The sequence below is a fragment of the Grampus griseus genome, assembly GCF_964374135.1.
Source record: "Grampus griseus genome assembly, chromosome: 1".
In the NCBI taxonomy this organism is placed as follows: Eukaryota; Metazoa; Chordata; class Mammalia; order Artiodactyla; family Delphinidae; genus Grampus; species Grampus griseus.
In genome coordinates this window covers 155,201,883-155,215,840 of record NC_139017.1, presented here as the reverse complement: position 1 = coordinate 155,215,840, position 13,958 = coordinate 155,201,883, and the positions used below count along the sequence as shown (strand labels likewise).

Here is a 13,958-nt window from a genome sequence, read left to right as displayed (position 1 = left end):
CGTTGCTTATATTTGGACACTTGGGATATGCAAAGTTTCCTCCCACTTTATTGCTTAGAGTGTGCTTTGTTGTTGTTATTATTTGTTTTGGCTGCACCACGCGGCATGCGGGATCTTAGTTCCCTGACCAGGGATCGAACCCACGCCCCCTGAAGTGGAAACGCGGAGTCTTAACCACTGGACCATCAGGGAAGTCCCTGTGCTTTGTTATTATTAGTGGTAGAATATTTGAGTGTGAATTTTCTAGTAAGTTTATTAATTTCCTTGGATTCACATTTCATTGCTATATAGAGCACCTTTTGTGGGAAGTTCTTCCAATTCTTTGAATAGTGTAAGAGCATGAATTCCCTGTTGTGTAATTTTTTAAATAGTGGGTTTTTTTGTTTGTTTGGAGGTTTTGTACAATATATTCTTGCAGCTTATTTATTTTATACATAGTATTTTGTGCTTAACCCCGTAACCTTATCTTGGGGGAAGGCTAAAATAGTGCGTTTAAAACTATAGTTATAACAAATTAATAGATCCCAAAATTAATTGCTAGGTTGTGCCCAACATATTTTATAATGAAGTAGAGTAGAGTGGAAAAATATCAAAGTGCATCACATGTTATCATGATATATATTGTTTTATAAAACCTTTCAGTTTTATATACATACATGTTTAATACACAAACACAAAACCTCAGAAGTATGTGTTACTGGGTCACTTTGTAAAATTTATTTCTTACTGAGGATTGTAATCATAAAAGTTTGGAAGCCACTAATTTAAAATATTTCAACAGTGTTAAGTATAAACATTTCAAAGAATTATGCTTTTACTTGTAACTTGGTAAAAATGAATGTTATTTTATTCTCTTAATAGAAATCAGCCAAAATTACACCATGTGCGCTTTGCAAATCATTGAGATCCTCAGCAGAAATGATTGAAAATACCAATAGCTTGGGAAAGACAGAGCTTTTCTGTTCTGTTAATTGCTTATCTGCTTACAGAGTTAAAATGGTTACTTCTGCAGGTAATACTGGTTTCATAAACTTTATAAATATAATAGTTGAATAACTTATGGTTATTGCTTTGTTGTTATAGCGCAGATTTTTGTCCAAATTTAGTTGATTTTTAACGCAAATTTAAAATACTTCAGATCTGTTGTAAAATATCACCTCTTGATTGCTTATTTTATGTTTATTTAGTTGCGCCTATTTGTGCATTCTTTCTTACCAAAAGAATTTATGGCTTTTAAAATGTATTTTCTTTATCTACACCTGATTTATTTCAAGATTCATTTATTTTTTAGTTTCAGGGTGTAGACTGTGACAACTTTAAATAAACAGAAATATTTTTGACGTTGTTAGTTTTTGTCTATATGTGAGGTAACTAAGTTTAATTTCAGTTCCTGCAACTTGACTTGGCTCTTGAATTTTCATGTATCATATAATACTTATTTTCTCATACATTTGTTTACATTTGTATTACTCATTAGCTTTTATTTTGATTTGCTAAGGTGTACAAGTTCAGTGTAACAGTTGCAAAACCTCAGCAATCCCTCAGTATCACCTAGCCATGTCAGATGGAAGTATTCGCAACTTCTGCAGCTACAGTTGTGTGGTAGCTTTCCAGGTATGGCTTCAGGACTCTTCCTTTTCTCCAGTTAGTTGCCTGTGATAGTAAACTTATTAGGTGGTACTAAGTGCCTGGATTGCCTAAATTTCTACCTCAGTCTTTTTAAACTTGGGTTCTTTGGTCCATCCTATTTTTGGAGGCATGTTATTTAATTGCCTTCTGTGAAATTAAATGGTACTGTTATTACCTAGATTATCTATTGGGAGGATATTATTTTTAAAGAATATTATTAAATTATTTCATTTTTTAATATAAATATCACTCCCCCCATTCAGCTATAAGCTGCTCAAAGGCAGGGATGTTTGCCTTTTCACAAATATATGTTAAGTGCCTAGAACTGTGCTTGACATAGGTAGGTATTCAGTACCTTCTTGTTTGAACAAATGAGTAGATTGATCTTTTTGTTTGTTTCTTCTTTCAGAATTTGTTCAACAAACCAGCAGGAATGAATTCTTCAGTGGTGCCCTTGTCTCAGGGCCAAGTAATTGTAAGCATCCCTACAGGTTCAACAGTGTCAGCAGGAGGCGGTAACACCTCTGCTGTTTCTCCCACCTCCATCAGTAGCTCTGCTGCAGCTGGTCTCCAGCGTCTTGCTGCCCAATCCCAACATGTTGGGTTTGCACGAAGTGTTGTAAAACTCAAGTGTCAGCACTGTAACCGTCTCTTTGCCACAAAACCAGAACTTCTTGATTATAAGGTAGAGTAAAGGAGCATGATAGAGGGTTCGAGTATAAACTGGTCTATCTGTAAACTTATTTCTGGCTTTTCACCTTTCAGAAATACACTATTTGTTTTGAAAATAAGAGGGATAAAGATTTCCACAAGATAAACCAAATGTTTAATTAGTACTTAATGATTATTTCTTTGCAGGGTAAAATGTTTCAGTTCTGTGGCAAAAATTGTTCTGATGAATATAAGAAAATAAATAATTTAATGGCAATGTGTGAATATTGTAAAATTGAGAAAATTGTAAAGGAGACTGTGCGATTCTCAGGTGCTGACAAGTCATTCTGTAGTGAAGGTAAAGATAGAAGATTATCTTACCTACTGAGCATGTTTGTTGTTTCAAAAGTAGTTGATGATTTAAGCTGTCACTGTGTAAGTTTATTTTATCTTTTGTGTATAACACCAAAACCTTTTTGTTTTGTTTATACTTGGTTCCCTCTTTTCTGATCTAATTCTTCGTATTATATAGATGTTAAAATGAAGAAAAATCTCCTCAATGTGTATAGCAAAAAATGGTGGTGATGTGAAAAACATTTAATGTTAGTTATTAGGTTGATAGGGATCCTTTAGTTCTTGTATTTATTTCTAAAGGGAACTGCTTAAATTTTGGTAGCATCCTAAGATAATACTTTTATTGTTTTAAACATCCATTATGTTTCTGAATATAAATGATCTGAATATGTGAATCAGTGTCTTCCTTATTTAGATGACTATAAGGTTAGAATGTTTTGTTTTACTCTAAAACCATGCAGGATTAGCCTCCTAGGCTAGTGGCTTTCAAACCTTTTGACCACGACACAAACAAGACATACATTTTACATTGTGACCCAGTGTATGTTCACATACCCAAATAAAACAAAAGTTTCATGAAACAAAACTGATTTTTACCATATATGATGCACTGTAATATTTGCTCTGCTGTCTTACTTCGTTTAAAAACAGAAAATGATAGTATTAATCCTCTAAATTGACCTCTTGATCTACTAATTGGTGAGAACCCAAATGTGCAAACTTTGTTGTAGGACATTTAAATTAAAGATGTAGATACTTATTATTTCTCCCTAATGTTAATTTTATCTTCTCTGATTTTTTTAGGTTGCAAATTGCTTTATAAACATGACTTGGCAAAACGCTGGGGAAATCACTGTAAAATGTGCAGTTATTGTTTACAGACATCTCCCAAATTGGTACAGAATAATTTAGGGGGGAAAGTAGAAGAGTTTTGTTGTGAAGAGTGCATGTCCAAATATACAGTTCTGTTCTATCAGGTAAATATAATTCACATTCCTGGATTTTTCAAGTCAGGGCATATTTTTCCCGTCTTTTTTTCTTTCAAATAGTGTGAAGGACAATTAATGATTTAAAACTTAAGTATTAAATGTATTCTGTTCTCCTCTAGTATTAATATAAGATTTTAAAAAGACTTTAATGTCACTGAAGTTACATTTGTTTTTAATTTCCTTGTAGAAGACATATCAGTCTTAAAACATTAAAATATTTAAAATTATATTCATTTATTAACTAAAATGAATTGTGTTCTGATGTCTTTAAGGAAGATCGGTCTATTTCCATTTCACTTATTTTAAAATTACTATTTATTGGCATCTCTATAATGTGACCTTTTTTAATGTTGTACAAAATAGTAGATAGGTAACTAATTATTTCCAAATTTAGGATTGTTAACCTTCATTTTTTAAAAAACTGAATTATAGTTGAGGTATGATATTAGTTAACAGGTATACAATATAGTGATTCACATTTTTTAAAGGTTATACTTCATTTATAGTTACTATAAAATATTGACTGTATTCCCTGTGTTGTACAATATATCCTTATAACTTATTTTATACATAATTGTTTGTACCTCTTAGTCCCCTACCTCTATATTGCCCCTCCCCCCAGGATAGTTAACCTTCATTTTTGTGATCTAAATTCTAAGTAAATTTCCTCACTTGTTAACCTGTGGCCTGCTTTTATTCCATCAGACCATAGACAGTTTGTTTTTTACTTCTTTACTATCTTCTGTTTCTTTTTCAGATGGCCAAATGTGATGGTTGTAAGCGACAGGGTAAGCTCAGTGAGTCCTTGAAATGGCGGGGAGAAATGAAACATTTCTGTAACCTGCTTTGTATCTTGATGTTCTGTAATCAGCAAAGTATGTGTGACCCACCTTCACAAAATAATGCAGGTAAAATTAAACTTTAGTCTTTGGTCAATGCCAGGGACTAACTACTGTTCTACAAGTTGAGAACATTAAGTAGTTGTCAATAATTTCATGAAACGTAAATTTCATTCTATTCAAATGACATTAACATTTAGATCTCTTTTTGTTTAACACCTTAGATTAATGCCCTGTAAAAACGAGTTCTTTTAGTTTTCCCTGAGCATGTTGAGTCAAATAAACTCTGTAAGAACTTTATGGGGAAGAATAGCAGTTAATGTTTTATAATTGAAGATATACATCTTGACTTCCTTAGAAAAGGATTTGAGAGAAAGAACATAGAATCTAAATCACATAGCCTTTTAAATATACCACATGCATAGTTAGGCAAGAGAAGGTACATGGAATACTTTAAAGGTTCACTAATTAAAAAACAGAAAAAAATCCAGTTAATCCTGAAGTGACACTTGGCTCCAACAGAATTTACTCTAACCTAAAAGCATTGTTTAACCTCCTTGAAATGTTGGTTCTGTGTATGTGCATATAAATTACATGAGATTTTCTTATTTTTGTTTATTTTAATCAGGAAGTGTTTCCATGGTGCCAGCTGCTTCATCAGGGCCCCCATCTCACAGAAAAGATTCAACTCCAGTTATAGCTAATGTAGTATCATTAGCCAGTGCTCCTGCTGCTCAGCCCACAGTGAATTCTAACAGTGTCTTACAAGGTATGACTTGATTTGAAAGCATTTATCTAGCCTTTTTGAGGTTGAATATAAGGCTTCTCTACTCTTTTTTGTCAGTGTTCATTTTCATGTGTTTGTCACATTCATATTAGGAATGGTGGCTCACTCTGTGCTGCTATGGCATTAAACAGTGTTTTTGTAGTTTCCAGATCTCTTTTTCTCATATTAGGCTTTAGGTGTTACTCTTCCCCTGAATTAAAGTAAGATAATACATGTTTTTATTATGAAACTTTGTGTGTTTTTTCCAAATATCAGCTTTTAATACTAATGTTTAAATAATAAGATCCTACATTATATGTTTTTATTTATATCAGGTGCAGTTCCAACAGTAACAGCGAAAATCATTGGGGATGTAAGTTTTATTATTTTTATTGGTATTGCCACTGTCTTTTCCCTTTTTATGCAGTATGAATATGTCTAAGCTGATTTGCCCTCCTTTATTTTTTGTTTGTTATATAAAACAAATTGCATGAGTTCAGGAACAGGATTTTCTGGTTATTTAGTTAGGTCTTTTATGTACTTTAATTTCTTTGAATGCTTGGTATCTATATAATAGTAACTATATAATAGTTACTGAAGGTTTTTGTTATTTTTTAATTGTACAGAATTAAAGTAAATTGTACAGAATTCAGGCGTAAAAGGTTTGGGGGGCATTTTGTAACATAGACTGTAAATAAAGTACTTATAAAATATAGTTTATTTCCCACTCAGTGTAGATTATGCTGTAAATAAGCATTCTTTTAAAAAAAAAAAAACAATATTTTTGTGCTTTGTCTCTTAAAAAAAGAAAAAAATAAATAATGAGAAAAACTTATGACTAGAACAGTGGCATTTTTAAAGTGTTTCCTGGTCTCTGGGATAATTTTCATGTCATCTTTTTTCAGGTAACTTAAATGATCATAAATGATCCTATTCTAGTTATTTTTTTTTTTTTTTTTTTTTTTTTGCGGTACGCGGGCCTCTCACTGTGTGGCCTCTCCCGTTGTGGAGCACAGGCTCCGGATGCGCAGGCTCAGCGGCCATGGCGCACGGGCCCAGCCGCTCCGGGGCATGTGGGATTTTCCCGGATTGGGGCATGAACCTGTGTCCCCTGCATCGGCAGGCGGACTCCCAACCACTGCGCCACCAGGGAAGCCTGAAACTAATTCTTTTAAGACTTAACTCAGTCAAGAAACAACAGTTCTCATTTTAAGCTCAACCACCATTGTTATTTATTTGTTTTTTTTGCGGTTCGCGGGCCTCCCACTGCCGCGGCCCCTCCCGCTGCAGAGCACAGGCTCCGGACGCGCAGGCTCAGCGGCCATGGCGCACGGGCCCAGCCACTCCGCGCCACGCGGGATCCCCCCGGACCGGGGCACGAACCCGTGTCCCCTGCATCGGCAGGCGGACCCCCAACCACTGTGCCACCAGGGAAGCCCCACCATTGTTATTGATCAACAGTATGTCACAATACAAACAGCATTTTTCTTGGTAAACAGAACTGGTAATTAGATACATTCAGGGTCAATATATAGTTATCAAAATATTCCTTTATTGATATTTCAGGAATATTATATTCCTTACATATTTAGTTGAATATTTATATTCTGTGTCTTCCAAGTAATTCCAATATAGTATTTCTTTTGAAATTATATTTTGAAATATAATATTTATAATGTTTCTTGTAATTAATGATAAGCTTTTGGTTTCTGACTTATTTTTTTTTACTAGGCAAGTACACAAACAGATGCCCTCAAACTGCCACCTTCCCAGCCTCCAAGACTTTTGAAGAATAAAGCTTTATTGTGCAAACCCATCACACAGACCAAGGCCACTTCTTGCAAACCACATACCCAAAACAAAGAATGCCAGACAGGTGTGTTCCTTGTGCTTTCTTCATTTAATTTTTCCTAGGGGAAAGTAATGTGGGATCTGGTTACATTAATTAAGTGCCTTCTATTTTATAGGTGTTGTGTTTGGTTGCTTATATTCGCTGCCCAATTGAGTTCTCACGATATCCCTCTGGGTTAGGTATTTTCATCAACTTAACAAGTTATGGCAAAGAGAAGGTAGTTGATAATACCATACTCTGAATGCTTCATTTAATTTCCTTATTCATGATAGTGTAGTATTATGGGTAAGCATAGACTTTGGAATTACATAAACAGGGTCTTAGTTAAGAGGAACTGTTGTTTTCCAGAGCACCCTTAGGTTTGAACTTTTCCACACTCTATTTCAAATAATGTCAGTTCCTTTGGGGAGAGCTTTAGGGCTTTCTTTTCTTATGAACTGCCTCTACCCTCTTTGAGTTACTACTTTTCTGAATGATGGGCATGGTGTGAGCTTCTGATCTCCTCAACTTGCCTTTCCTAGCATGGAATCTCTGCCCTACAAGTGATCTGGGGTGAAGGTAGTTCGTACCCTAGTTTTCTTGGCCTGCTATTCCTATAGTAGGTTTTCTCTTTGTGGGTGGTAGCTGTACTCACTAGGAAATTAACCTCTTTAACCTGGACTTTGAGGGGATAAGAAATGATGGTGGCCTGTCCCTCCTGGTGAGATACAGTAACCCTTGATGGGAGCTGAAGGAAGAGGAGCCCATTCTTTCTGGTCCCACCCATTCCAGAGTGGAGTTTCTATCATATTTAGCTGGCTGAGGCAGGGGTGTGGAGCAGGTAGTAGATCAAAAGTCACAGATGCCTACTGTTCTTACTGTATTTAGTAGATTTTCTTGAATAAATATTTCTCCATTTGCTGTATGCCTTTGGGACAATTTCCAAAGAATTTATTAAGTGGTTATTTTTTAGGTTTTCACCAACTTTGCTTGTTTCCCTAGAGAATTGGGTCTCTGGCATGCTGCCATCTGAAAATCCCAGAATTTTTTTTTTTTTCCCAGAATTTTTAAAGTGGAAAGGAATCCTAGATTCTTAGATCTGGAAGGTTATCCTCTAGGCCAGTACTTCTCAAACATTAATATGCATATGAATTATTTGGGAATGTTACTAAGTGGATTCTCATTTAGTGGTGCCGAGGTTTTGCATCTTTTAAGTTCCTGGGTAATGTCAGTGCTGCTGATCCACGGGTCATGTTGAACAGCAGGGCTATAGATGACTTAGTCCTGTATTTTTATTGTACCAATAGTGACTTTATAAAAAAGTATTTTTTTAAAATATTTTTTTTATATATCATTTTTTTACAGTAGGTCCTCGTTATCTGTTTTAAATATAGCAATGTGTACATGTCAATCCCCAAATAGTGACAGTTTAGCATTACGTAGCTTGGTTATCAGACATCTCTAATCAGATAACTTTTTTTTTATGTCCACTGCACCATGGTAAAATTGATCCCATATTATTTCCCACTTCTAACCCTAGTCAAATTGTCAGCTTTTCACTTCTTTTTACTAGCATTACCTTTCTCTTACATTAATGATTTTACAGTTATCTAACATATTTTTCTGGCCTACAGAAAAGACTCTGTAGATAGTTGTTAATGATTTCTACCTCCATCCTTCCCACTTTTTCCCTACTCATGTTTAAGTTAGTTCCCAAAGTTGTTTCCTTTTTTTAAAAAATATCTTAGAACCTCTGCTCTGTATACTTATTTTTTTTTCCTGCAGGTATCATAACCACCCTAGTTCAGGCCCTCATCTTCTTAGCTCTATATATTGTAGTTGCCTCCCACATTGTATACTTTCTATTCCATGTGAAGATGGCAGCCAAATTAATCTTTTTACAGCCATTTTCCTCACATTACTTTGTGCTAACCAATCTGTAGTAGTTCCCCACTGTCTAATGATTTTAAATGTGTATTATAGCCTCACAAAAATGGCCCTTCTACCTATTCAGTCTCCTCTTTAACATACACTACTTATTCATGTTAAGTCTTCTATACCTTTCTTCTAAGATAACTATTCCATTTATCCATCCAAGTTATATCCTTCATTCATCTTATCCTTGTATCACTGATAATTATTGTGTTGCCCACTTTTTTTAGTGCTGTTATACTCAAGCCTTGCTATTTCTCCTTTCTGTGAATTCCTAGTATCATAGATACTTCTTTTTTTTAAATTTAATTTTATTTATTTGGTTGCATCAGGTCTTAGTTGCAGCATGCTTGTGGGATCTAGTTTCCTGACCAGGGATTGAACCTGGGCCCCCTGCATTGGGAGCACAGAGTCTTATCCACTGTGCCACCAGGGAAGTCCCTCATAGATACTTCTTTTGAACTGTAAATGTCCACATGCTTTAAAATTTTTTTTTAAATTAAAATTACACTTCTTTTGAATTATAAGTCTTCATATACCTAAAAAATTTTTTTAAATTAAAATGTCGTTTCTAACCCTCTTTGTTTTTTTGTGGGTTTTTTTTTTTTTCTTCCATTAGAAGACACTCCAACTCAGCCCCAAGTTATTGTGGTGCCAGTTCCAGTACCAGTGTTCGTACCTATACCTCTTCATCTTTATACTCAGTATGCCCCAGTCCCATTTGGAATTCCAGTTCCAGTGAGTAATCATTTAGAGATTAAGCCTAATTTAGTATGCATTTTTCTCAATTAAGATTTGACAGCTCCATAAAAATACTTTTTACTTGTTGGTAAAATATACCTGACTCTGGTTGGCTATTAATCATACTGTTTTATTACTTAAATATGGAATATATAAAGGACTGCTTCTGTTTGTACCCTGCCTTGTCAGAGGAGGTTATGATTTAGCTTTTTAAAAACATTTTAAACACAAAAGACCACTAACGTAGAAAAAGATCAGAAACAGTGTGTGAATGCTAGAATCCTAGATTGTAGCAAGAATGAAAAGAGGAATACTGTGATTTACAGGATTCTGACTTTTCGTTAAAGAAAAATGTATTCATTTTTTATTGGAAATATATATTTTCTCGGTATTGAATTCTTAAGAGAAACACTTGTGTGAAAATATTAAGCAAGAAATATAGTCAAAAACAAAACAAAAATTCATTACTTAATTATTCTTTTAGATGAATCAGAGACACGTTAAGTATCCAGAAAAGCACTTACTGAATTTCTATTTAAATGGCTGCAGTCTTATAAAAACAAACTAGCAAGACTATCTTAACCATTAGCAATAGAAATATCTTGAATTTGTTTATTAATAATTTTTATATTTAAATGAGCTCACAAATAATAGTTTTGATGGTTGACCAAGAAACTCTTCAGTCTATCCTTGGTCTTTCAGATGCCTGTCCCTATGCTTATTCCATCCTCAATGGATAATGAAGATAAAGTCACTGAGAGTATTGAAGACATTAAGGAAAAACTTCCCTCACATCCTTTTGAAGCTGATCTCCTTGAGATGGCAGAAATGATTGCAGAAGATGAAGAGAAGGAAAAGACTCTATCTCAGGGAGGTTGGTATAATTTTAAAGTAAAAAAAGAAAAACACACCTATAAATTTTTAGGTAGCTCATGTAATTTTAAGTATTAGGCAGTCAAGGAGTTTCTAAAAGCTTTATTTGTTTTTAAATATGAAGTCTATGGGCTTGTTAAACTTGTTGATAACTCTGGAGCTCTATCCTGTTTATGAAAGAAATCGATACGGTTTCTAGTTCTTAGTGATTCCAGAAAAATAACTTATAAATCCATGTTTCATGGTCATGTTCTAGTTTTATCCCCTGCAGTCAAAGCCATGGTCTCCAGATAAAAATTACTGTTGTAAAATAATCAGCATGTTGGTAGAAGGTAAAAAGAATTTTAGGGTGGAAAACCATTTGGTTCAAAATAACCTATAGATAAATACCATTTTATGAGTGTAGAATAATGAACAGTAATTAACATTTATGTGCTTGCCGTACTCTAGGCATTGTCCTAAATGAACTGTGTGCGTCACCTCATTTAATTTTCACAACAACCCTATGAGTGAGGTACTGTTTACTTTAGATTCCTCTTTTGGAAAATAGGCTTGCCATGGTTATGAAATCAGGAAATAATGGAATCAGAAGTTGAATCCAGGTTTGTCTGACTCCAAAGAAAGGATTTTAACCAGAACTCAGTAGTATAAATTCCAGAAAGGTTTCCAGCCTTATTTAGCACCGCCTTGATTTTTGGATATAAGAAGAGATAAAGGAAATGGTGTTAAAGGGAGTTGAAATGTATAGGTGAATTTTTGCAATGGCGTATTTTTTTTATTTATTTAATTTATTTTATTTTTGGCTGCATTGGGTCTTCATTGCTGCACCGTGGGCTTTCTCTAGTTGCGGTGAGCAAGAGCTACTCTTCACTGTGGTGTGCGGGCTTCTCACTGCAGTGGCTTCTCTTGTTGCAGAGCACAGGCTCTAGGTGCACAGGCTTCAGTAGTTGTGGCTCGCGGGTTATAGAGCACAGGCTCAGTAGTTGTGGTGCATGGGTTAGTTGCTTTGCAGCATGTGCGATCTTCCCAGACCAGGGCTCGAACTCGTGTCCCCTCCATTGGCAGGCGGATTCTTAACCACTGTGCCACCAGGGAAGCCCACAGTGGCCTTTTCATATATCATTGATGAACCAAGAAATTACTCTTTCCTGACAATTTTTTTTTTCTGTGATGGTTTTTATAAAGCTAGCCACTGGGTTCTGATTTTGCGTAATACATTCTAGCTGGTTTTCTGAACACCACAGCATTTGAAAAAACTACTGTCAACTTTTCTGTTGTGTTGCCAGTACGTTTTTAAATCAGATATACTCTGAGAGATGGGTACAAAGCTTTTTGTTATTATCCCAAAGTTTCTGGTCTCATTTTGCTCTTTAGTGTATAATATCAATTCTGACCCATTTATATGTGGATTTTAAAGTCTTAGAATATTGCCCTTGGGCTTCCCTGGTGGCACAGTTGTTAAGAATCCGCCTGCCAATGCAGGGGACACGGGTTCGAGCCCTGGTCCATGAAAATCCCACATGCCGCAGAGCAACTAAACCCATGCACCACAACTACTGAATCTGCGCTCTAGAACCTGCAAGCTACAACTACTGAAGCCTGCGCTCTGCAACAAGAGAAGCCACTGCAACAAGAATCCCGTGCACTGCAACAAAGAGTAGCTCCTGCTGGCCGCAACTAGAGAAAGCCCACGCACAGCAACGAAGACCCAACGCAGCCAAAAATAAATAAATAAATAAATAAGTAAAGTAAGTAAGTAAGTAAGTAAATAAATAAATAAATAAAAAGAGTACTGCACCTATGCTTGATCTTCTAATTTCTGATACTTATTTTGCAAGTTCCAGCAATTCCTGATGAGAAACCTCATTCTAAGTTGGCTTCTCCATTCATGTTAATAGTCAGCATTTATCAAATGTTTCCTCTATACAAATATTGTGACTTTGCCTTTGCCTACAGTTCAGTCAAACAGAAAAACTTTAGACTGAGCTTCAAGACAGACAGTTTTAATCATCATAGTGTAATTAAAATCAAATGGTTTAGAAATATAAAGGGGGGAGAAATTAATTCCAACTGAAAGGATCTGGCTCATTTATCTTTGATTTCAGGGAAAAGAGACAATTTTCCTTGGTTTTTTAAAAAATCTTTTTTTTAATACTTTAAATCTTTAAACACTTTACTTTTTTTCTTCTTCCTTTTTTTTTTTTCTTTTGTTTTTTCTTGGCCACATTGTGCAGCTTGTGGGATCTTAGTTCCCTGACCAAGTATTGAACCTCGACCCCAGCAGTGAAAGCTCCGGGTCCTAACCACTGGACAGCCAGAGAATTCCCTAAACTCTTTACTTTTAAAGTAGTTTATAGGGACTTCCCTGGCGGTCCAGTGGTTAAGACTCTGCGCTTCCACTGCAGAAGGCACTTGTTCGATTCCTGGTCGGGGAACCGAGATCCCACATGCTGCATGGTGTGGCCCAAAAACAAACAAAAAAAAATTACAGTAGTTTATAATTGATAGAACTTTGTTCTGTTTAGTTCCATGTGCTGATTGCTCATGTATTTATATTCTAAGTTTGTCAGCTTTCCACTGCATGGTAAAGCATATTTTATTTAGGGAAGGAAAAAGGAATTTAAAACAGATTTGTCAACCTGTGAGTAAATCAATATTGTGTGTGTGTGTGTGTTGTGGTTAAAAAAAAAAAAAAAAAGAATTTCAGATAGCACAGAATCCAAAATAAAGGTCTCTCTTGCCATGACTTCTTTCATACCGCTTGCTATCTAGAAGTGTAACCACTGTTATCAATTGTAATTTAACTGTATTTATCACTAATGCCTGACTTTTATTAATGAACCATTCTTTTCTGCATATAAAGACTATTTATGTAGAACCTCCCTAGTGCAGTCATTTCATTTGAGATGCGGTTTGTTTTTTGTATACATATAAATTGACTTATTATGTGCTTTTCTTTTTCTTTAGGATCCCAAACTTCTGAACAGGAGCTCTTTCTAGACACCAAGATATTTGAAAAAGGTTTGTAATTGTAAATGTATTTTGAATCTTAGAAATATTATCCTCTGTTAGTGACACAAATCCGTAAAGTATTAGCATCCTTGGATTTAATATTTGCAATTTTAGCTGTTTGTAGGGGGCATCAGACATCTATGATTTTGTGCTAATTTGTAAAGAGACTAATAAAAGCTACCTCAGATATTGGTTTTAAGGATTAATTGAAATAATGCTCTGAAGTGTGTACCAAGAATATAAATCTAGTTCTGTGATATTGGTGAACAAGTTACTTCATTCTTGAGTGTACCTATGGAATTGTCCAGCAACCATACCTGACTTTTTGGTATTTAGGGTTT

The 13,958-nt window shown here is 35.0% G+C and overlaps 1 protein-coding gene across 2 annotated transcripts in view; it reads left to right on the top strand.

Annotated features, from left to right (window-relative positions):
* ZMYM4 (zinc finger MYM-type containing 4) overlaps positions 1-13,958 on the top strand; it is a 174,630-nt gene that overhangs the window by 128,987 nt on the left and 31,685 nt on the right. For both annotated transcript variants that reach the window (XM_082661836.1, XM_082661835.1), the window contains exons 10-21: positions 862-1,012; positions 1,499-1,614; positions 2,039-2,314; positions 2,488-2,638; positions 3,439-3,611; positions 4,381-4,531; positions 5,091-5,231; positions 5,564-5,601; positions 6,960-7,104; positions 9,611-9,729; positions 10,435-10,606; positions 13,573-13,626. In XM_082661836.1, the coding sequence (XP_082517962.1) occupies positions 862-1,012; positions 1,499-1,614; positions 2,039-2,314; positions 2,488-2,638; positions 3,439-3,611; positions 4,381-4,531; positions 5,091-5,231; positions 5,564-5,601; positions 6,960-7,104; positions 9,611-9,729; positions 10,435-10,606; positions 13,573-13,626 (1,687 nt within the window). The remainder of the gene's footprint in view (positions 1-861; positions 1,013-1,498; positions 1,615-2,038; positions 2,315-2,487; positions 2,639-3,438; positions 3,612-4,380; positions 4,532-5,090; positions 5,232-5,563; positions 5,602-6,959; positions 7,105-9,610; positions 9,730-10,434; positions 10,607-13,572; positions 13,627-13,958) is intronic.